This window comes from Bactrocera oleae, chromosome 3 (assembly GCF_042242935.1).
Source record: "Bactrocera oleae isolate idBacOlea1 chromosome 3, idBacOlea1, whole genome shotgun sequence".
Classification (NCBI taxonomy): domain Eukaryota; kingdom Metazoa; phylum Arthropoda; class Insecta; order Diptera; family Tephritidae; genus Bactrocera; species Bactrocera oleae.
This window is the reverse complement of record NC_091537.1, coordinates 4,877,136-4,902,486: the sequence shown is the minus strand read 5'-3', so window position 1 is coordinate 4,902,486 and position 25,351 is coordinate 4,877,136. Positions and strand designations below refer to the sequence as shown.

The 25,351-nt window shown below is 31.0% G+C and overlaps 2 protein-coding genes and 1 long non-coding RNA gene across 4 annotated transcripts; 1 reads left to right on the top strand and 2 right to left on the bottom strand.

Moving 5' to 3' along the window:
• Nucleotides 1-2,324: 2,324 nt before the first annotated feature.
• Nucleotides 2,325-7,937, bottom strand: LOC106627558 (UDP-glycosyltransferase UGT5). Its single transcript, XM_014247710.3, has 5 exons — nt 7,816-7,937; nt 4,397-4,643; nt 3,892-4,338; nt 3,176-3,333; nt 2,325-3,113 (listed from the first exon to the last, which is right to left on the bottom strand). The coding sequence occupies exons 2-5, from the start codon at nt 4,641-4,643 to the stop codon at nt 2,382-2,384; spliced, it is 1,584 nt and encodes a 527-aa protein (XP_014103185.2). The 5' UTR covers nt 7,816-7,937; the 3' UTR covers nt 2,325-2,381.
• Nucleotides 7,938-11,558: 3,621 nt separating this feature from the next.
• Nucleotides 11,559-19,978, bottom strand: LOC106627564 (UDP-glucosyltransferase 2). Of its 2 annotated transcripts, none has more exons than XM_014247716.3 (4): nt 19,818-19,978; nt 13,171-13,417; nt 12,495-13,099; nt 11,559-12,428 (listed from the first exon to the last, which is right to left on the bottom strand). In XM_014247716.3, exons 2-4 carry the CDS (start codon nt 13,415-13,417, stop codon nt 11,706-11,708), a joined length of 1,575 nt encoding a protein of 524 aa, XP_014103191.1. In that variant the 5' UTR covers nt 19,818-19,978; the 3' UTR covers nt 11,559-11,705. The 2 variants fall into 2 exon arrangements, with proteins under 2 accessions (XP_014103191.1, XP_069963415.1); XM_070107314.1 differs by lacking the exon at nt 19,818-19,978 and adding an exon at nt 15,237-15,263.
• Nucleotides 15,439-21,896, top strand: LOC138856365 (uncharacterized). Its single transcript, XR_011395589.1, has 3 exons — nt 15,439-15,675; nt 20,560-20,860; nt 21,691-21,896. It is a non-coding gene; the product is annotated as an uncharacterized lncRNA (long non-coding RNA).
• Nucleotides 21,897-25,351: the final 3,455 nt, after the last annotated feature.

Genomic DNA, 25,351 nt, shown 5'->3' with positions numbered 1-25,351 from the left:
TGCAGCTCGTCACAATGACCATGATCATTGTTGTCAATAGAAATGAAAGCTCCGTATCGCTAATAACAGCAATAAGAACAAACGAGTACTCAAACTAGTAATATCGTTAAATACACGAATACATGTATGTGTATGTATGTACATACTCATGTGGGTTGCATATTGGCTTTTGCCCCTATACTATGCACATGCTTGAAATGCTTTTGATAATCTCGTGCGAACAACCAAACATTTTGCCATGATATCACACAGGGAATTGACATTATGAGTTCATTAATAAAAAAACACTTATCTGTGTTGACAAAGTAGTAATGAGTTACTTAGGCAAACCTTGAAAATCTGGCTAACAAGAATTTCGATTACCATAATGGTCAAGTGTAGATTTATTTATACTGATGATTCTAGTATCATATTATACAATTTCTATACTCTATATGAATACTACTATACTTTGACTTCCGTTATCTTTTAATCGTAGAAAGCGAATCGTTCGACTAAAGTTTATTCAGCTTTATAATATGTTGCTTGTATACGTAGAATTGTAAATACTCATTCATAAATAACAACATATCTCTTAACTCTGTTATCACGTTTAGCTGCCAACAGAATAGACTTCTTCCGGACTAAAATGTTTAAAGGTACAAAGGTGCCAAACTTGGACTATTTATCGTAACACATTCTAGTCAAGTACCTTCCAACCAAGATATTATTGAATTTGTTTGAGGTTAGCACAGCGACCTAGGGTCTATTGTGCTCTAGGATTGTAGGAAAATAAGTTAGCAAAAACGATATAAGGCTAGAAAAACTTGAGATAACAGTATCAATATTTATCTGTGTTCATATTGACTACTCGACGAGGTAAATGTTTATTTAATCTAAATATTTACAAGATAATGCTGAGTGATGTTAAAGGCGTTTCGAACACAAGAAGAATGACTCTTGTGAGTATTATCGAGATAATAGGCACTTGAAAAGATCATTTGATACGGGCGAACCCAGAAAACTCTGTAAACCAGCTGTCTGAGTCACTAGATAAGTGAAAAGAAGTGAAGCTAGGAGTTGGCATAACGAAATTATAATGAGCGTTATATGAGAGAGAGATTTCCAAGGAAATTGAGCCTTGTACTGCATGCATCTTTACGTACGTCCTTAAAGCAATTGTTTAATAAAGTTATATACTAGTGTGACCAGATAACACATATCCATATTTTGCTGACAAGCTCATCAACACTCCGCGGAAGCCAGCATTCAACTAATTAACACGAATGCACATACAAATCAGTAGAAAAAACTTTAATTCTATAATTTTCTATTTGTTTAGTAAAATTGAAAAATCTTCTTTTGCACCACACGTTTTTGCATTTAGTTGTGATTTCATTTTTGGCTATCATGCTCTTTTTGGATCATGAACTCATATCAAAAAATACGTGCCTTATTTATGTATATGATGTACAATATTATACAATTATATATTATAATATTATATATTCATTGTGCAATTTTTGATTAAAGCTAAAAGAACATTTTCTAATCCTAATCTCTAATTGCTTTTGAGTATTGAAATTTATTTCGTTTCCAAGTGTCATAAAGCTTCTTTATTTTCATTTTTATTTCTTCACAGCTTCTCAAAAGATGTTCGATGCTTTAAGTAATGCAGCAATTATCACTACTTTTTTTTTAATTTCCTGCTTATCAACAACTAAAATGCGATTCCGGTAAAAACAAGTATTAAACGAGAGTAGGTGCTTGTGCATAGGGCATGTATAAGTACAATATACTTGTATGTATATGCAGAGAGATGGGTGGACATACGTTAGCAATAAGTCTAGGTGCGAACAACCTGAGCTGATAGTAATCGCTAGCATTTTGTTGCAGAAACAATTAATATTATTTGTTTACCAATAATTATAGGTTGTAAAAATAAACAAGAACATGCATATATATGAGGGCGGTTCGATAAGTACTAGGCGACGTGGCCTGATGACGCTAATATCGCAACAGAAATTTACTATGTCGTAGATGGTTACTGTCAAAATGGCTCAATTGGAACTTGTTTTGATCGCATTTAGCAGTGAGTGTATTCTCGGAGTTTAGAACAAAAAGAAGAAAGTATCTACCATACAAACCCGAAAAAGGCACTAGCTGGAAAAATATTTGAGCCAAATGAGGAGCCTGCACCGCCACTGAGGCTTAATATATGCAGACCTAAATTTAATTTTTCTATAGCGATTAAGTTTATTTATACAAGAAATTACCACTATGTGTGATTCACAAATATCTTCATCTTGTGGGCATTCATGAGTCGTTAAATTAAAATGCAAATATTTCTAAGGGAGTAAAACATTGTTATAAACTGTTCTCCGCATACAACAATAGTAAATTTATTTCTGTTTCTTTTGCCTGTCCACGCTTGCCTTCAGTCTTTCTGCAAGGCAACGCTTAAGTACTCTTACGATTACAATAATCAATAAAATTATCAATAACACTAACAATAGTGTACAACCCAACACATCTAACAACAAGTACTGATAGAGCGGCATGTAAGCGCTACGCGATTTCAAATGTGGCGCGCCTCTATGTCTCATCACATACTCCATCCAGTAGGTGGCCTCTTTCAATGGATGTATTGGATTATCTCTAAATAGACGCGACACCTTCAACGCTTTCTGTTTATATTGGGGATCATTCAACAGTAGTTGTATGTTTTGCACCAGATCCTCACTTGTCAATTTATCAAAGAGTAAAGAGCGCGCATAGCCAGCATGCACCGCCTTTCGGGCGTTGCGGTGTTGATCGCCAAAGATCGGTATAAACAAAAGTGGTATGCCCCAGTAAACACCCTCTTGCGTGCTAAATATGCCACCATGTGTTATGATTAACTTCGTATTGGCGTGTGCAAAAATATCGTTTTGTGGCAGCCATTTACTGATTCTCACATTGGGCGGTAGCTCAGCGGCGATTGTCGCATTCTCATATTTCCACAAGACATTCTGCTTGAGTTGAGCGAAGGCGTTTAGCAGTATTTTGATGTGGCCACTCGGCATGTCCGTACTGTGTATATATGTGCCGAGACTAAAATAGATGACACCATATGTTGAGCTGTCAAGATAGCGCTGCAAATATAGTAAAAACCTTAGAGAGTTAGTTGTGGTAGAGAGTACGAAGTGAGTGGCACCTGCAGTTCCGCTGGCAGCGGCGTGACTGGCTTGATATGTATACCACCGACGCTCACTAGGCCAGGCATGCCTGGACGTGGTGCATCTAAGCTGCGATGTGAGTTGATCAGCATTAGTGAGATATTTTGAACCAGCTCATTTACATGTGGGAGAGGGCCTAAGAGAGAAAATGTACTGTTGTAGCCACACATTTGATGCATAATCAGAATCAGAATACCTAAAGGAGGCTTAAATCACTCTTAACTAATATATACAGAGTTCCCCGCTTAATTACTTTTTGATTGATAGATTTTTGGTGCCCTCAGGCATGGTCACTTCTTCTCAAGAACGAAACTACAATGTCAATACCTAAAAACTAACATATGGCTCTACATAGTTCCTAAAGCGGAATGCGTAAAAATTACACCTTCCTGGACCATATAAATCGTAATTGGCTTTGATCACATGGTTTCGAGATCAATCTTAATTGAAAAAGTTCTGTTTTAAGGCTCTCAGATCTAGGAAGCCAGAATTGAAACGTATTTTTATCCAGCCGACGACCGTCAGTATGCTCAAATGAGAGAAATTTTTTATTAAGTTCCATTAAAAGAAACGATTCTCAAAATGGCGCTAGGGTATGGATTATAATTTCTAAAAAAGGAAGGAGCAAAATATTGTCCAGCAAGGTCAATAATAAAACTAAAAATTTCTTGCATTAAGATTATTAATTTCTTACCTTCGATAAACCCACCGAAATGTTGCTCCGCCATTGCTTGCATTTGCGGCAAATAATACCAATGCCTGAAAAGAGCATCGTAGAGCGAAATATATGTATTAAAAGCGCGTTGATAAAAATTCATGTGATATATATCCGAGAGAAATAAATGTGGCACAAAGGACCAGGGTGTCAACAGACCCATGGCACGATCCATATTATCAGCATAACCCAATGTGCCCAGCGTCACGACAGGACATTTGAATTTATGCGCAAACATGAGTAAAGTTTCGTGAAAGAACTGCTCCAAAACAACTAGATCGAAATGCAGATCTTTTCTAGCGATCAAGGATTTCACTTTGGTTTGATTGAGCGCATATTCGGTACTCTTTAAACCGGTTTCCCAATAAAGATGCAAATTTTCGAAATCACTACTGAACTGCATTTTAAACATGTTTTCTTTAGGATCTGTAAGATAGAAAGGTGTTAAAGGCGCATATGTCTTGAGGTTGCTTTCAGTATTTACGGTAATATGCCAGATTCAGCGGCGGTTCAATAAGGATTTCCGTTAAGTTTGGATGCATTTGCTTGGCTGGATGATTAGTTAATGTTGTAACATGGTGTCCACGCTGCAGCAGTTGCACCAAGAAATGTTCCATAAACATCCAATGGCTTGGCGCGGGAAAGGGGCACATAAATAAGATATTGTAAGTGCCATAAACGCATGGCGACAAAATCAGCGTGCTCAGTAAGAATTGAAATGGAAAGAGCATCTGAAATTAATACAAAAACAATAATTGTTAGTAAATACATTAAAAGAAAACCTATAAAGTGCCATAGCAGCTTTTATATCTCAGGAACTGTCGCACTAATTTCAACCAAATTTGGAATGTGAGGACAACGCCCCTAAAACTATCCATGCTGTCATTTGAATAACAAATTTACTCAAACGCATCATTAAAGGAAGTAAAAAATAACATGCATGGTTTAAAATACTAAAAAACATGGTTTTAAAGCACATTAAACTAAAAAGTGAAAAAATAACTAAAAAAGAAAAAACTACAAGAAGAAAAGTGTGGCATGCTCGATATACGAAAAATATGGCACAATCAATTCCACGCTTTTCTCACAACAAGTTATTACCAGAATTTAAGCAAAATCCGTTCAGTCGTTTCTGAGTCTATAGGAAGCTCACTATACTATAGATTAGGAAAAACAATAATAATAATTTATAGACAAAAAAATATCACTGCAAGGCAGGTTTTTAGTTTTGTTTTTAGAGGTGTCAGTGAGCATTAAAATTTTCTCATGTAAGTAACACGTCAAAAATCTGCTTTCAGTAAAAATACAAGATTTTTGATTCGTTGAAGATAATATTTTTTTGTATTTAACAACTTATCATTTTAACCCCTAAGTTCGAGATTCGTTTATTTTTGGTCTACTAAGTATTTATACATATGTGTTTACACACCATCACATACATATTATTTGCTTGTTGTAGTACACGCACTTAGTTGAAATTCTACGAGTGCATTAACAGTGTTTGTTATTGTTCCAGATGCGTAATCACGCTGATTTTATTCATTGCTGATAAGCGCCTAGTAAGTGTTTGCTTAACCACCATGTGATATATATACATTTTTAACTTCACCAAATTACATATGTGATAAAAGTAATGTTTATAAAAGCACGAATAGTGAAATTAAAAGAAAAATAAGAAAAACAGTAGTGGTCTTTATGCTCTCAAATGACTTCGGATTACGTCCAATTATAATATAATATATACATATCAATTATACCTTAAAAATTCAACTGCAATTTCAAAGGTATTGACACGTAAAATATAAACCCAGACAATTTTTTTTTTAAAAAGAGTGATATATATTCAGTAAATTTTTTTGTTAAAATTTTTTTTTTTTTGGGAAATAAACAGCTGTTGAGATTTCTGATTTTCTATTACAGTTATTTATTAAATTTATTTGCACCAAAATATACAAGATTAAGAACCGTTTGAGAAACAGTACAAGGTACTCAAACTACGTGAGTCTATCTGTTATAGTGTCTTCCACTATTCCCTTAACGTTACTTTGACCATACACACATACATACACTATTTTAACTCATTAAGAATATTATTAATTGTATTTTCGCAAAGAATTATAAAATATATCTATAAATTGTACTTTACAAAGAATTGTTGTCCAAGTGCATTTCCGCTAACGAAAATGCAACATTAGCGAATTGTTACACTTTTTGTAAACGCACCAGACAAATTTCTTAAGAATTATTGTACAAATATTTATCTTTATCAACAATATAATAGTATATAAGAAAGTGGAAATAAAGAATAAGCAGCAGTTATTGATCGAACCTTAAACCTAATCGTTTTATTTTTTTGTGTTTCTCATTAGGAGAAAAGAAAAGTTCTATCCTCTAAGCTACCTACAAACAACGTGACAAAAGTACCCGACCATTACCTTGTTGGTTTTAACGTGCACAATGGACTCTGAAGCAGCTAACCGGTGCGTTCGTAACCGACACCACTTAGGTAGTTCAATGAACTCCCTGTGTTTTATAAAAAAAAAAATAACAAATACAAAGCATTGAATCTTTTTAAATTTTTAGAGGTCCAATTATTTAATAAAAAATAAAAAAAATTCTTATTGTGTTAATATTGTATACGTGTATGATCGAATATTATATAAAAAATATTATGTATATTAGGTTTTGAGGATATATAATAATAAATACTATTGCTTACGCAATAATGACATATTATATATACGTCAATATCTTCTATAATATTTATAGTATCAGATATTAAACTACTTCGTTGCATATTAGACGTTACGATAATTAAAAAATGCTTGCGTTTTTCACTCTTCCTCACATAAGCTTAGCCCTCATAGGTTCCATTACAAGTGGCCGTCATTCTCATTCAAAAATGCTTAATCACACTTTGAAATATTTAAGTGAAACTGTCACAACTGTTACATATATTTGCTCTAGTATTTAATTCATTAATTGCTGATAATAGTCATTTATTTCCGAAAATATAAGCAGTCGGCTCATTAGTAGATTTTTTATATATAGGCTTTTGTTTTCCCTTGGCCAATTAAATAAATTGCGGTTTGATAATGAGCGTATTACGTACTCATACAATGTTTACACTTTAAAATGTTCATATGTAGATATTTGTGTATATCAATTATACTCGTATTTTTGTAGTAGGTGCTAAAGCAGATGTGATTCTGCTGTAATTATTTATAGTTTTTTGCTAAGCAGATATCACGACACCGGAATTTTGAGTGAGTGATTGAGTGAGTTTTGTTGACCCATTATCTGTTGAATCGATAAATACATTAAAACTCTTCATACTGGATTAATATCGTAGACTTTTTTCTCAAACACAATTACAAGTATTGATATTATTTTTAAACACAATTTTAAAACACAAATCCCTTGTTAACACTAAATAATGAGTGATATTATTGAAAATATAATGCATCATTTTGTTCATAATTATTATTTTTTATTTAAAATACAATTTTTAACATTAAAAATTATTTATGCCTTTAATTTAATTAAAAATTTTTACTATTAAAATTTTGTATAATTTTTATTTAATTAAAAATTTTTGCTATTAAAATTTTATATAGATTTTATTTAATTAAAGAATTTTTACTATTATTAGAATTATTTTACTATTATTTTTACTATTTTTACTAATAAAATGTTTTATGTTTTTATTTAACTAAATATTTTTACTATTAAAATTTTGTATAATTTTTATTTAATTATAAATTTTTACTATTAAAATTTTATATAGATTTTATTTAATTAAAGAATTTTTCTATTAAAAATGTTTTATGTTTTTATCTGATTAAGGAATTTTACTATACAAATTTAGTACATTTTTTATTTAAAATAAAATTTTGTAAATACCTTTGATTAATTAGCGTTTTTTATTATTAGCTGCAGTACTTAGTTTAAATATTTATTCACACACCACACACCATCGGTTTCAAAACTCAAACCCTTAATGAAGCTTACCGTTTAGACAGATACTGAATTTGAGTTGACGAGTGCTTTTTTCACAATCTTTATCTGTCGCTGTGGATATAAGTAAATGTAAACTTATTTAAGAAATTTTATTATTCTCTTTCACTTACAAAGGCCAAAATGGGACGCGTCAATGAAACAATAAAAATTATTTACATTGCTACTTAAATGAAAATTTTGTATATGAAGGCTTGTTTTGATGGTTTTAAAAATAAATGACAACTATTATTTAAAAACAATATTCTGAATGGCAAATTCGACATTAATATTTATACCCATTATGCAATGTTGCATAGACCTTCTTTTACGAAATCTTTACATTCATCTGCAACATCTTTAATATCTTTGAAAAGGCAAGAAATATATTCAAGTTAAACTAAAATTATTTGAATGCTTGCAAAATTTTTATGGAACTATGTATGTATGTATCTAATGAGCATAAAGCGTTTTCGTTTGATTTGGAAACAAACTTCTCTAGTCTGAACCACTTTTGTTACGGTTATATATTAATGTATTATATTATAATTACAAGCTTTCATCCGTATTTCACAATTTACATGCGACGTAATGAAGATTCCCTTATAGTGTGGTTGTTTCAAGCTTTAAGCATCACAATTCACAAATTTTCAAAAAAGTGTCAAGAAATTGAGGAATTTTCATGTATTAGAAGCTCTAATTAGATTTTCTAGGCATATATAATATGCTCATTACATACATTACTAATTCATTAGAATTAAATTAGAATAATAATGAATTGCAATGCGAATTCCAAATTTAAGATCACTTAACCTGTCGGACTTAAAAAAGAAAGCAATAAATTCTCAATACTTCAGTCTTTTCAGTGGGAACTTGGGATGTATATTGGAACTTTTTGGGTAATTTATTCATTACCAAAAACATTGTTTATATAACCAGCCATTTCGGCGGGTAGGATCAAGCTCAATATCGCAATGAATATATATATTTTTTAAATTTAGTTCCTGCTATTTGTATGCCAGTTTATTTATAATCACTTTATATTATTTTTCTGTACTAAATAATTGGGTTCTAAAAATATTGTTAACGATCTTCAGCTGACCGCGCCTCAAAATATGCCATGATTTACGAATGAAAACGCAGAGTCGCGTGATCACCCACAGCGTAAAGTGGCGGCGAAAATAAAACTTCGTTAAGCAATGAGCAATATCATTAAATACTTAATAATAATACATAATTATCAAAAACACACATACATTAAAATAATAATGATACATTGTGTTTCAATAATATCACTTAAGAATCTTAAGTATTTTGAGTTTAAACTAATCTCTTAGTGTATAATATGATTTAGCAATAGCTTAGCTATGTGAATCACTGCTGCGCTGCGGCTTTGGTTCGTTGCTCTTTGTTAACTGTTTATTTTATGTGTGTATGTATGTATGTATTTCTTTACGTTGATCGCTTATTTTACAATTGCCAGAAATTTGCTTGCGAAAATTTGTTAAACACAAAATGATTGCAACAAAAACTGCGAAGCCGATTGAACGTGAATAAATCTTATGGGAGTGACGGGGTGCGAATAACTTAAAGAAATAAAATAAAACAAGTATTCAATAAAAATTTTCTAATTAAGCTTTCGCTTTTTCATTGAGTTTCGCGATTTGCATTAGATAAAATGGTGTCAAGGTCACATGGCTCAAATAAATACTTTCACTCAATTAATTGCACTTGATCCGAATTTGTTGGCATCACCAATTCAATAACCTAGTGGACTTTGTTCTGCAGCATCGGCGTGATCTGACTTTTAGACCGGCATGATCTTGCTCTTGGAACAGCGTGATCGTCGTATTTTTATATAGCCTACAATCGTCATATAGTTTTAAAGCGTTTAGCGATAAGTTTTCGGCTTTTTTGGCATTTATTACCGAAAGATAACTCTTCAATATTTCTCATTTTTATGCACAATTAAAGTGTGCTGATAATAAGAATCTCAATTCACAAAATTAAATTGTAATTCGAAATGAGCACATTAATTATTTCGGAGATCAAAGCGATCTTATAAATTATACACAATTTGCCAAACTTCTTGCAACGCAGTCATATAGCAAATTTTTTCGAAACCATTTAACCAACTCTTTAGTAGCCGATTTAGAGTCCGTAAACTTGTTCCATCACAGATTTACTGGATCTCTTGTAAAATCCAATCAGCCAGCTAGCTAATAGAATGCGATCGATGTGTTTTTCCCGTTTTCTGTGGGATTTTCAGTTAAGCATTTCAATAGAAAATAGCAATTTCTTTTTTCTTCGTGTTTAAACTGGCAGAACCACCGTCTTATAAGTAAAACTAAAAAGTTAAAACCAGATAAATAGCCAACCTTATCAGTCTTTAATCTCTCTAGACATAAAGCATACAAAAAATTAATAAACATATTTTTTTTTCTAAAATCATCTGAGAGAAACTTCGTGCAATATTTTATAAATTTGTTCACTACGAGCCGAGTTACAATATATTTTGTAAAAACTATTTAAACGAACATCATTACACCACAGTTCAAGAACGCCGAAGCAAATGAACTTTCTCTCGAACTTCATCATTACGTTATTATATATCTCCCTATTGGTTTCATGGAAATAACGCTTCAGTGAAAAGATCATTGTGAAATGATGGTTCGATGAAAATCGGCAGATACCACAGCAAATCGCAACAACAAATCGCGAACAACGTACGTCGTCACAGAAACATATTTTGCAAATTAAATGAATTCTTAAATATTTAAATATAATAGTTGACAAATTGTGTAGGCATAAAAACAGCTATGTATGTATATTTTAATTGCTTTGGAGCTCAGCCGATTTTTATTTTAATAAAATTAACAATAAATAGCTGCACGTGTAATCGAACGCGAAGTTCAATGGTTAATTATGTGTAATTCGATATAAGTGTCTCTTTATACGTTATTTTATAATTTGAACTTTGAAAACTAGCGATTGCTTATTGAGCACTTTCTCCTTAAGATTTCAGAAATCGGTACGAAAAATATTTTTGAACATAGATAATCGGGCTTTAGTTAAATCACTTGATTTTCACGTGGAACTGAATTTTTTTGGGACCTGAATGTTGAGATTATTATGGGCCAGGCTAATTCCAATAATGAATTTATTTTTCGATAAGGCAAATTTTTGAAACATAGTGTATACGTTTGCCTTTTTTTGAGGTATCTGATTCATAACTTTATGCCCCACCACGCATAAGTTTTGTTTTCTAAGCAAAGTAGCTCATAAGAATCTCCGCTGGGTATGTGCCACGACAATTAGACCATGATTCAATTATATAAGATTGTATTGTATATAAGATTGTGTCGATTACGATCTCGAATAATAAAATTTTAATTACAATTTTTCAACACATATTTTATCTTTACACATTTCATTATCATTATTACACGACAGTTTCGAACGGAAGTACTTTTTCTAAAATTATTCATAACAGCTTTGTGAAACTCTGAACGCTGACAGCAGTCTTACCGATTTTTCTAAGAAGAGTTATAGATATAATCTGAAAGTGTGGTCGTGCGTTGTGACACCATCGATTGATCGATTTTATAATTCCCACACCATGAGAGAAAGTAAAGAATTTCGCTCAAAAATATTTTACGTAAGCATGTTAATATCGATAACATTATTTTATTATTTAACAAAATTTTGCCAACTTATAATTAGTTCATAATTTTACATGTAACACTAAATTTTCTAAAATTAAATTAATTTTTCATAGAAAAATTTTCATCACAGCTCTACTGATGCTTTTTGCGTAACGCCTCAGGCTCTTTTCGCCGCAACAGGCTACCCAAAAATTTGAGAATTTTTAACGGTAACCAAATCACTATAAATGCAATCAAAAGCGCACAACCAAACACATCCAACAACAAGTACTGATACAGTGGCATATAGGCGCCATAAGATTTCAAATGTGTAGCACCTTTGTGCCTCGCAATATATTCGATCCAGAATGAAGCTTCATCCAAAGGATGCATTGGATTATCTCTAAATTTGCGTGATGCTTCCAATGCCTTCTGTTTGTAACTGGCATCACTGATTAGCAATCGTATATTCTGCACCAGATCCTCGCTCGTCATTTGACCGAAGTTCAATGTGCGCGCATATCCACCACGCACCGATTTGATCGTGTTCCGATGTTGATCGCCATAGAGTGGTATGCTTAACATCGGCACACCCCAGTGAATGCCCTCTTGCGTGCCAAAGATGCCACCATGTGTGATGAAGACCTTGATATTCGGGTGAGCGAGTATATCGTTTTGTGGCAACCAGCTCTGAATTTTTACATTCGGCGGCAGATGACCAATAGAGGAGTTTTCGAATTTCCACAAAACATTCTGTTTCAGCTGACCGAAGGCGTTAAGTATCAGGCTGATCTTTTCCTTAGGCATATCTATACTCTTCATATAAGAACCGAGACTGAAGTAAACTACACCGTGGGTAGCGTTGTCCAGGTAATTCTACAAATTGAGTAAATGTAAATAGCAAAATAAGAGAGAGTATAAATTTGGGTTTCTGTGACAAACCTGTAGATCCTGTGGCAGTGGCTTGGGTGTTTTTATATGCACACCGCCGACATTTACAAGCCCGGGCATACTGGGACGCGGCACATCCAGACTACGGTGACTATTGATCAACATTAACGAAATATTTTTCTCCAATTGCCGTACATGCGGCAAGGGACCCTCTACCAGTCCGGTAAAATGCCGCTCAGCCATTTCCTGCATTTTAGGCATATAATACCAGCGACGCATCACAGCATCGTATAATGATAGATAAGTATTGTAAGCACGTTGCGTGAAGGTCATTTGATCTGTATGCGAGAGCAGTAGATGCGGTATAAAAGCCCAAGGCGTAAGTAAGCCCATCGTATGATCCATATTGTCCGCATAACCCATAGTGCCCAGCGTCACAACGGGACATTTAAATTTGTGCGCAAACATCAAAAAACTCTCATGGAAGAATTGCTCCAAAACGATTAGATCGAATTGCTGATCTTTACTAGCGATCAGTGCTTTAACTTTAGGATCGTTGAGCGCATATTCGCTGGTGAGCAAGCCAACATGGAACCACATTTGTATGTTTTGAAAATCGCTGGCGTAACGCATTTTGAATATATTCTCTTTGGGAACTGAAAGTTTGGTTGCAAGAAACGATTTTTATAAGAAGTAATTATAGTAATTATAGCGCATTTTCGCTTACAATAATGTGGTATATCGAATTGCGGATCGATGATGATCTCTGTCAGATTCTCGTGCCTATATTTTGCGCGATGATTTGTGAGAGCCGTTACATGGTGACCACGATGCAGCAGATCGCGCAGAAAGTGTTCCAACCACAACCAATGACTAGGCGCTGGGAAGGGACCCATAAAGAGAATATTGAAGGCCGTCGACGTGATGGGCATCAGCAATGCCGCTAGACAGAGTAGTAGCCAACGTGGGTGCATCTAAAAGTTTGAATTTTTTTTATATTATAATAAAATTTAAATTATCAATTAATGTTTAAATATGTACAACTTAGTGACAAAAAAATGCTAAATAAATGTCATGATCTTGGCAAACGTGATATTTTGTCAAATAAATAATTTACTGGTATTTTTACTGTTAAACGAAATTACATATTTTGAAGCACGTAATTTAAAAACAACAATGTATCAAATAGAGCTCTCTGTATTGCATTTATGGGCTACAAAACTATATTGTCTGAATGCACTGCTTAGACTTTACACCTTTGACTTTTTGCATGTTTATATTGCAAACTTAAATATTTATATATTATTTTATATATAAGTTTATAGTCAGCAAGATTTGTATATATATTTTTATTGAGCTTGAATGACACGTGTTCGAAATTTAATAAAAGCTCTAATAAATCAATATGTGATATATGATAAAATCTAGAAAATTATTGTGGACGGGCGCCTTTTAAAACCACAGGCTTTCCACACAATGTCTCAAGTGCCGCTGGCTATTAGCAATTTGATGCTGTAATTACATCAGTTGATATGATTTAATCCAGTTGCAAGTGATATGCTGCATAATATTTGACGTTTCGCTCTTAATGGACTAGTTATACCCAACGCATGTCGGAGAATTAGTTTATTTTTTATTATTATTTTTTCAAAGTGATTTTGAACCTTTCGTAGTTCAGCTAACTTTCGGAAATTTGTTGAAAAATATATTAATTGGCAGTATTAGGTAGCTCGTTTTTAATAAAGAATGAAGGGTAAAAATATCATTTTGATTATTTATATTTCGAGTATTAATTTTATAGTTTAAATGCCTAAAGACTAGATTCGGTAATTATAAAATAATTGTTTACGAGACTCAAAACTTTCTTACAGATATTAAATACCATGGCTTGAACGTAAAACTTTGAAGTATAAATACCACATTTTGCACCGTTTTCACGCCTTTTAGGTATACGTATCCGAAATGGATATGAATTTTTATCCGTGAAAGAATTATCAATTCGGCAGTATTCCTCAAAAACATGTTTGGAAACTGTTTGTGCTTCGAAAAGGGTTACATTTAAAAGTTTTATTTTTAGCTTCGTCCGACAGACTTTGGCCGGAGCAAGGGGCTCAATTTACCCTAAGATCATTTGCGGTCTCGAGCAATGAAAGCAATAAAATCTCAAAGTACCTAGTAAATATAGCAAATAATGCATTGGATCTATAAGGTTATATCTTTGGGTAGTATATGTTTTATTCAAAAGTCTTCTATTAAAAAGTTTGCCTAGTCTACCATATATACCTTGCATAATACTTCGCAGCTGTTAAAGTCATAATACCTCTATTACAAGTGTTGCACTGGGTATAAAAATGTCTAGAAATCACTTAGCATCGCATTAACATAACCAAAGAAAACTAATTCTGTTATGCATAAGCAAAATCAATCAGTGCACATTTCCTTATATCCTCTATTACATCCATAAATTAGCATTTTTCAACAGCTTGCCTACAGTTAATTAATTAATCGCATTACTTTTGTAAACGTATGCAAAATCTTGAAATGCGACACCTACTCATAAACTTCTATATCACTTTACATTTATCATAACTTCCACTTGTTTTTGCTATTATTCTTGGCAGGCATAAAAAATAGTTCAAATACCGATTCTAATTGAGATTAAGAATTGTATAATGAGGTGTGTGCATTATTTTTGTTGTAAGAAAAAAACACAGTAACTGAAGTGCAACTGGTTATTTTTACGACGTTATCAGCTGTCAATATAAATACGTGTAGGTATACAACTTAGCTTACACAACGTAACATAATAAAATGCATGAATATATTATATATTGGACTTTAAGATTTATGGATTTTAAGCGATTTAAACGACACTTTTTTAATTCATTTCCGTATTTTCAATTTATCTGCACTCTGGCTAGCACTTAAAATAATTAGTAATGCGTTAGTAAATACTACTAATTATAAACTGGTAGTTGCCCACAGCAATAATGTTTTTGTAGGCAAAAATTCGTTTGACTTTGCAAAATGAATTGCCAGTATCTCTACATACTGCATTGTAACGGTTTGGTCTGACAGACCGCAGTCTAAAGTGATTGTGCTGAAAAGTTGTAATAAATTTAATGCACGTGGTTTACTTTTTGCTAGTTGCAATGCCTAGAAAATACAAGTCAAATTGTGTTAGACTCTTGCAACATAATACATATGCAAACAAAAGCAATACAGTTCAAGGGTAAAGTTGTATGGGAAGTTACAAAAATTTAAGCTTAAACTCCTTTCATGGTTTATAACTCAACTCAGTTGAGACTAGCACTAAGACCTTTGTATCGTTTTGTTGCCTGGTCTACGCGATTGCAATCAACCGGATTGTTATCTAGCCAAGGATTTTAAAACAATAAAAACTTATTTGATTAAAAAAAAAACAAGGAAAGTCAAAACTCGGCCGGCGTCGGTTTTCTATCGAAGAAGTAACCATTTTTTGCATTTGATTCCTTTTACATTCCCTTTGGAGCTCTTCTTGGTATATGCACATTCCGATTGTGAAAACTTTTTAGAGCACTTACTTAATCGGCTCGGCTAATCGGATTTCACTATCGCTAGCATAAAAAGTTTAAAAAATCACAACAGAAACTTAATGGTATGATATTGTCGTAGTACATTCTTTCTCACAATTTTAAGGAACTGACTTAGTAAGGCTCGTATAAGCATTATTTTTCTTTCTGGAGAGAGTAAACTTTACCGTCCGTTCATAGAGATACTTTTTGGCTAACATTTTAACCAAGATTCCTATCTCCTCTAAACGCATAAAACTATCAAAAAATGCCAAAGAACTAACTATAGAATACATTTTATGTACTTGACATTATTATTTTATTTATTAAATTAACGAAATATAAGTCTTAATTCATCGATGATGACTTTGATGATGATTGGTGATGTGGATTCAAATTCTCTTGCAAAAAACTCTCAATACATTATAAATACAATATAATATGGGCTCAGCGAAATACAAAGTGAAAGTTCTTATACACGCTATTTCTTTTTACACTTCGTAAAATCGTTCTGGCGATTTCAATTTCAGAATATCTTTCAAGAAGAAACCCACACTTGTCAGCCCCCAACCAAATACATAGAATATTTACACAAGTGCTCGTAAATATAAGGTTTTGTATCACATTTATTATGTTTACCTACTTAATAGTTATGTCTGTGGATCTCAATGTCATTCGTTTAATTGCGTTTTCAACAAAATACATTGAAGACTGGGCGCTTGACGCGTTGGTTGATAATAAAATTTTAATATAGTTGCATATACAGGTATGTAAATATTTACTGAAATTAAATTCTTGGTAAACGCTGTTTATTGCACTTGCAAATATATTTATTAACAAAAAATAATCAGATTACATTTTTGCATGTTTGTACGAAGACTTGCGCAACGTACTGTATAAAAACCTTCGCGAAGTGATAGCGAATATATATACTTTTGTTTGTGTAATCAGGTACTTATAGATGTGTTTATAGACATACTTATGTACATGTATATATTCTAATTGCTGTGCAAAAGTGAAATTCGTTTCCGGACTTTATTTTTCAAAGAAACATATAAAAACACATACATATATACAAATGTAATATGTATGGTATATGACGCTTTCTTCTTATAAATATTATATTTTCTTCCTTAGCTTAATATTGTTAAGAAAAAAATTTGAATTTAACATATTTTGAATACCTTAGGTAAAACCAAAAGAAAAATCAATATTTTTGACTTAAATTTTTGGGAAAAAAAATTTTTTTGCTTAGCCTGAAGGTAAAATTTTAGATTATTAAAAAAGAAATTTTTTGGAAAAATTTTTTTTTTTTTACATCTAGAGACTCACATTTAAAGTAAAGTTCCGAGTTAAAATTTTTGTTGCGTAAAAAATTTTTGATAAGTGTTCTAGAAGCTGTGGAGAGTCCTCTTTCTGGCCAATTAAAAGTTATCGACTTAAAAAAATTTTTTGTGATCATTATAGGAGTTTAAAAAAAAAGTCTTAAACGACAACATGGTTTCAAGCGTTAAAATAAATTTTGAGTCGAAGACCGTCAAATTCGTTAATTTTTTTATAAATGTGAAGAGTTTAAACCAAAAACAACTCGAAATTTGCTCGCCGCTTCTAGATGTTAAAATTTTTTTTCAAAAATATTCTTTTTTAAAATCTACAAATTTTATCCTCAAGCTAAGCAAAAAAAACATTTTTTTTCGCTCCACCCTAATATATAGTTATACGATTACAACTCCAAATGTACCATAAGTCCACGCTGACACTAAATAATCTGAGATTTCGCATATTGAGCGTCTCTATTAAGCAATTGTTACCTAACCGCTTCAGCATGTAACGATCAAACCACCACTTGCGGAAAATTGTTTTGTTGTTTGCCAACAAATGTACAACACATTACACAAACTTTGCCAAAAGCCTCTACGACTAAATAGCGGTAAACATTTTTACAAAGAAACAACTCAAAATGCGGCCAAATGTAAGCGCCGCAGTCCTCGTCACACTTTTTGCTAATAACAACAACCGGCAAATAATTATGACCGTCTTTTACGCTTGTGGTTAATTCTTCAATTATCTACCATAAGCCAATTTATCGGTGACTATGTTGCTTACAACATCGTAACAATGCATTAATCATTGTTTGGTTAATAATTGTATATCTCAACATACGAGTATATAGCTTTGTTGTGTTCAAGTTTCGAGATAGCGCATTTCAATATTAGCTAATCTCTTGAATGCACCGTTAATGACGCTGTAATGCCAAAGGTCATTTTCAGAAAATTTGTGTGAATTTTTGCGTGATTTCCGTGTTTGAACGTCAATGCAAACAAGCGTTTCGAAATCCGAAGGTGAATTTAGAGCATAGCAACAAAAATTATTAGTAAACAAATGATCGCGTGTTTGTAACAAATTAGATATCTCATTATAACGGTACGCAATGAGTTGTCAGTTTTGTGAGAAAATTGTCAACTATTACAATACTTAGAATATATTATAATCGCATTAGTTTATTTTTAATATTTTTCATATATTTTTTAAATTTAGAAACTAATAAATCGTTGAAAAATCTATTACTTTTTAATTTTATTTAGAACGTCCTCGGTTTTAATTAAAAATTTTAGTAGGTGTGTTAAGTTTTTTATACTTTTATTTTGCATAGATTAATTGCGCAATCTTTATTTTAATTTCACATAACAACAATACTTGTTGGTATAGAGAATTTTTTTATTGTTTTGCTTTTTAAATATAATATATTTTAATTTTACCTTTACTTACTAAAACTTTTTTACTAAATTAATCATGTCAAACACTTTGTTATATTTTAAAATATTACAATTATTAATATATATAAATATAAAATTAAAAAAAAATTTTTTTATTTTATTTCAACTTAATTTAATATTTTTTGTTTGTTATGTTATATATATTTATATATATTACAATTACCATATTAAAAATTATTTTCATAAAATATATGAAAAAATATAATTTATTTGCATATATTTTTTTTTATTATTTTATTATATTACATTTTATTTTATATTATTTTGTACTATGCTATTTTGTTTACGCTTAACTGCAGTTGATGTCAAATAGTTTTGTTTAAATCAATTTTTATTATTTTATAATGTTTCAATTTTTAGATTAATTTTTTTATTTCATGCCGTATTATTTTCTTTAATATTGCAATATTTAATTACTGCTATGAAACATTCACTTGAAAATATTACTTTAACTTTTTTATGTATATGTAATTTTTTCATATTTATATATTATATTCATTTATTTTTTTGTAAATTATTAGTTTTTTTTTCATCAAAAATAGTTGGTTTTTAATTTATTGTTTTTTTTAGATTAATGTCGTTTATTATAATATTTATGTTCTTATTTACATTATTTTTAATATATTTAAATTTTTATTTTTATTTCTAAACTTCAATAAAAAGATTTATTTAATTATTTCTTGTTTTGAAATCAACTTTTAACCTTAAAATTTTATTATTAAAATATGTTCTAAAATTTTTATCGGTGTTATTAGATTATTATTAATAATTTTTAATTTTACTTAAAAAAACGTAGATTTTATAATAATTTTTTTTTGTTATTAAATTTTGTATTTTTTATCTTAAAGGTTTATTTAATTATTTTTTATATATTTATTACAAAATTTTACATTTCGTTTATTACAGATTTGTTTTTATTTTTTTACATTATAATTTTTCACTGTAACAAATTCAAATTTAACAAAATAACAAACTAAAGTTTGTGCAACATAAAAGACTTCACCATATTCACAAATAAATTTTGCCTTGATTAACTTATGCTTCACCTTTTACGTAACTGTTGCTCGCTTCTTGTATTTTTCAAAAGTTTAATACAACTCAACCTAATTGAAAATTTAACGTCTGTTTCACTGCAAGTTGCGGTGTTGACTGTCCAAATCGCTGCAGCTAACAACCCACGAAAGTGTTCGGTTGGCTGATACAACAAATTTTGTTGTTGCTTATAAATATGGATTTGTTGTATATTAACATATACTGTACTGTAATCTGCCGGGCTTATCGGTAGCGTTCGGCACTTGCGCATTGACAAGAAGTTCGGTGGACGCATTGACAAGGTTGCCAACTGAAATAAGTTGCATTGCTTTAATATTAGCTAATTAGAGGAGAGATTACGATCTCTTTTGGTAATTTGATGTTTTAACTGTATACTGCTGTGTCTCTTGTAGTAGCAAAAATGTATATTTGATTTATGTAATACAGGGGCTAAAAAGTTAAGGGCCTCAAACATAGATGACGCTAGTTTTCAGTGCTTGCCTATTAAATAAAATAAAATATATTTTTTGTAAATAAAAATAAAAAATCACGTGTTTAAAGAGCGTAAATTATTTTATACCGACATAAAACACAAAATATAGCTTTAATTTGTGGGAGAGTCGTAATAGAATGATCTTCTTCTAAATTCCTACACACTTTTTTTTAAATACTATGCTTTTTTATTTATTTAATAAAAAGATATATTAAATATAAAATAATTTATTAATAATAAGTTCTTTATAATTGTATTTGCAGTTGGCAACCCTGTCCTCTCTAATTCGGTAACATTCATTACTTGCGGATATGAGTATAAATAATTTCCGAGGTTTACTAGCGCAACAGAACCAGCCGACTGCTTGCCTCGACGCTTCGGGAAATTTAGAAAAAACGAAAGCATTAAAAAATGTATTGACGAAAGAAAGAGAGAGTTTTTGTTTATGATAAGGAATAGCCGACACAGCTATAAAATGATATAGCAATTTATTGCCGTTTAACCACGTGATAAGCGGAGCAAATGTTTTCAAAAAATATATAACAGAAACAACAACAATTACATGTAGGTACACAAGAAACCTGTCAATAACAGAAAAGCGTGCGAATTATCTGTCTGTCCACGCATACGTGCAAATTGTTCGCATGATTTGCATTTGACCTTGACAGCGAAATATATATTGTATGAATATAATATATTTGCTAAATAAGCGTTCCGTCTATTTATAATTTTTTCGCATTTGTTTGTTTTGTCAAACATTTTCGTTGTTTGTCTGGCGCTTGTGCTTCGTTAAGCGCGTTTGTTCAGAAGTCATTGTACGAGTTAGCCGGTTGCAGCAGAGCAACAAAGAATGAAATGCAACAGTTTTTTGTTCACACCAATTAGGCAGAGGTTATTAGCTTTTTGTGAATGAGTTTATAGAAACATACATATATGTGGTACTCATTAGGGTGTGACTGTTGTTATTAGTTTTATACATTTTTTATAAGTAATAGTTTTATGCAAAATGGCTTCGATAAATTTTACGATTAAGCATTGTACTTGTATTAGGCTATGTTAGTATTTTAATTAATTGCTGTAGGCCTAGAATTTGTTCGATTAGTTTTTATAAATGAACCAATTTAGTTTGAATATGATTAAGTAGTATTCTACATTGCTAAAATAATATGTTGTTCTAAACTTATGTATTTATTGCAAAAAGAATCAGCTCTTCGTGGATCATAGACTACTTCAAAATTAAACACATTTCATAGAAAATATGACAAATATTTTGGGTAAAATTCAACTTTTGTCAAAAACGCCGAAATTTTGTAATTTTTGAATTGTTTGTTTTTTTTCGACCATAGCTTATTGTGCGGACAATATCTTCTAAATATCTTTCTATTTGATTTTAGGTTGCATCCACAGAGTAGGCGGTGGTGGAGCGACAGAAATTGGTTGCTGCTTCATTACAAAGGAGAAGAAACTTTACTTTCACATAACCAATAATTTCTATAGGGAAAAGAGAGAAAACATTATGTCAATTTCGTGCCGTTATTCTTTTTTTTTTAATGCATTTGACAGCAAAATATATTAACTTGTAACGTGATAAACGAAAAAAGGACTTTTGTTTACAATTTTTACGAAGAAAGTTTTTATCACTGTGACTTAGGCATACATATATGTAAGTATACATGTACACTTACGCACAATATATTTCAAATAACTAATTAGTACTTCGTATACAACAATCAATTTATTCTTTTAATTCTCAAATATAAAAACTATTTAAATTCCACTCGCTTCTAAAAAGGGTGGAGCTCCTGCTTCCACAAGGCATCTCTCAACGAATTTTGTAAAATTTGTTATCAGCTATTATATGCATCATACATATATACATATGCTTGTATATATATATATATATATGTGTATATTTGTCCATTTATGTGTAACAACTTCTTGGAAGCTATTGCGTTACATTGCTGCGACTGCGCAGTGGGTGCAGCTGTCAAACGTCAATTTTAATTTATCGCATTTATTGACTAATTCTTAAGATTAAGCGATACATTTCGACAACGAATGATGAGCTGAATGAAGGAGAGTCCGACAGTAGAATTAGGAAGCGGTATTGCTTTCTGTGTGTGAAGAGTTCATTAAATTACGGAACTGTAAGAAGTTTTCTGCTAAATACGATAAAAAAATTTATTTTAGAAAATGGTGGATTACAAAAAAATATATAGATATTGAAAAAAAGATAGTTTTTGAAAAAGAAATGCAAAAAAATTTTAAGAAATATTACAAAAAAAATTGAAAATTTGGTGTTTAATAAAAAAAATAATTTTTTTAACAATAATTTAAATATTTTTATTGAAAGCTAGCTATGCTTAAAACGTCGTATAATAGCCAATGGTTTTATTTATTAAATATAAAGTTAATTAAATTGTAATTATATTTTCTGTAGACTGACATAAATTAAAGTAACTTAGGAATAACTTATCACGGCAGATTTCGTTGTAAAAAATTTGGAAATTAGGAAACATGATATATATGTTACATGCATATTTCTTCATGTTAGTTGATCGTTTGCGCATTGTTTTCGTAAAATGGAATATAGACATAAAAGTGGTCGGTTTAATAGGATTTATCTCTGGAAAAAATACAGGTCATCTACACAGCTGTACAAATACAAATGCATAAAACAACGATTTATACATCGCTATGCCTCCCTTAACGAAATACACACATTAAATATTTCTTCTGTATTTTAAATTGTTTGGTCTCCCTGGAGTGAGACGATGTAGCAATTAAAAACTAATTAAATCTATATACGTATAAGTATGTATATGAACATTGCTGATATGAAGATACACATACATACACATACACAAACACACATGACTTTATGCATAGCATTTCACTCAATAGGTGCAGTTACATTGTAAATTCAAATTTCAAATTTTGAACTTCAATTTGTTGACGCGTGTCAACGTGTCTGTTTGTGGCGGATTCAATAATTTGTTTGACAGCAACTACATGTGATGCAGCTATGTGGAAGTAGGTATGTTAAACTAACACCTATATATATATATATATATAGACATATTTATATATCTATGTATACATGTGTATACATTTACTGACATACCCTATTTGTAAATGACTGCATGTCTTTCTTCATGCTTGATCACATATTTTGCTTCAATGAAGCAAATCGACATATTGAAATTATTATGGCGTTTAACTGCTTGCATTTAAAAAGTATATTTTTTTTCATGTCTAACTTATTTTGAAGCAAACATTTATTATTTTTTTGTCACAGATTAAAACATGTTAGTTTTTTATATAAATTATGGCATGAAAGCCTTTTTAGTATGCACTTGAGGGATACATATACGTATATATAATATATATTTAGTTTTTCGGGTTTTAATAAAATAGTATTTATACAATTTATTGAAGTTTAAGCTGTACGAAAATTTATATTATTATTTAATTTAATTATTTTTATCTTGGCTTAATAATATCTCAGAATAATTCTTTCAAAAATTCACATGAGTATAAATGTACAAGTATATCAAAAAATATTTAAGTCATTAATTACTTTCAACGATTTTATAGAACTAATATGCCACAATCTTCTAAATTTTGTGTGTTTTGATATAAATATACGTAATAATTACTTACATTAAAATATAAACAATGCAAATTATAAGTTACAATTAAATATTTGCCACAGCGAATGGTGAGATCTGCAGCTAAAACGTTGCCTACATTTAGGCATACATTTACAACAAATGTATATCAATGTGGTGCGCATAAGAGCGCATATGTGTGTGTATAATATATTAAATAGAATATTGCTTGTTTTAATAAAAAAATTTTATATTTAAATAATAAAATTAAATAAACTTGCATAACTCGAGCATTTTTTCTATTTTAAAAATATTTATTGGCTATAAGAACGCTTTTTTGTATGAGCAAAAAGATATTTAATTATTATGAGTTCAGTAATATTTTAGAAATCTGCTATTATGCCCAAAAATAATATCGTTACAGCTGAGATTTGAAAAAACTTAGCTTCTGTTGCATAACTTCGATGTCTTTCACAAATACAAAAGATTCCATACAAGAACTTAATTTTGATCGTTAAGTTTGTATGTCAGATATATGTTATAGTGGTCTGATATCGGTGGTTTCGACAAATGATCAGCTTCTTGCATTGAGAAGTGCGTTTGCAAAAATCCGGATCAATATATCAAAATCTGAGGGACTAGTACACTTATATACAGACAGACAAACTGACATACAGATGGATATGACTAAATCGACCCAGCTCGTCATGCTGATCATTTATAAGTTATATATTTATTTTATAGGGTCTGCGGCGTTTCCCTTTGGTTATTAAAAACTTCGTGGCAAACTTAATATACCCTGTTCAGGCTATACAAATTATTTTAAACTATAAATTAAGGAATTAAAAGACATTATTATATGATTATTTTACCTATATTTATTTACACACATGCATACCTCTTTTATATGTATTATTACATATACGATATGTCAAACTGTGTCGCTGACAAAGCGCTTTATGGCCGCGGTCACCACTTCATTTCTCATTTCTTAAAGAATTTCCTGCCACAATTAGTAAAGTAATATTCACTTCCGTTTGGGTATGAAGTGGCTGAGCACTTCAAGGAACCTTAAATGAAGGCAAACAAAAAAAAAAAAAAATAACAAAAAAATGTCTAACATTCAAATAAATATGTATAAATATACATGTAATAACTTTCTACTATTTGCCTTCACTTCTATAGCATATGAATTTCAGGGGGACACACCTCTGTCGGCGGTGAAGCATGCAGAAGAGTAAAATTTTTTAGGCAGCTCTTCAAGGTACGCACTTCAAATGCACACACACCTCACTCATATGTGCATGCATGCAAACACTCTTCAGCACATACACATACATATAGCTTGTTACTTATTTTTTACACTACAAATATTCCTGTAAATTGAAATGAAATTAAGCGCGCAGTTTGAGGGTTGGAAATTTTCGTGTTTTCCGCTGGGAAA

Bases quoted from the DNA above. Each gene is read 5' to 3' on its own strand.
- LOC106627564 (XM_070107314.1), bottom strand. From the start codon at position 15,260: ATGCATTTTATTATGTTACGTTGT. The intron at 13,418-15,236 runs GTAAGCTAAGTT...TCAAACTTTTAG, and splicing joins ATTTTATTATGTTACGTTGT to ATGCACCCACGTTGGCTACT. The intron at 12,429-12,494 runs GTTTGTCACAGA...CTCAATTTGTAG, and splicing joins CACTGCCACAGGATCTACAG to AATTACCTGGACAACGCTAC.
- LOC106627558 (XM_014247710.3), bottom strand. From the start codon at position 4,643: ATGCTCTTTCCATTTCAATTCTTACTGAGCACGCTGATTTTGTCGCCA. The intron at 4,339-4,396 runs GTAAATACTGAA...TCTATCTTACAG, and splicing joins GCTGAATCTGGCATATTACC to ATCCTAAAGAAAACATGTTT. The intron at 3,114-3,175 runs GTGCCACTCACT...CTATATTTGCAG, and splicing joins CGCTGCCAGCGGAACTGCAG to CGCTATCTTGACAGCTCAAC.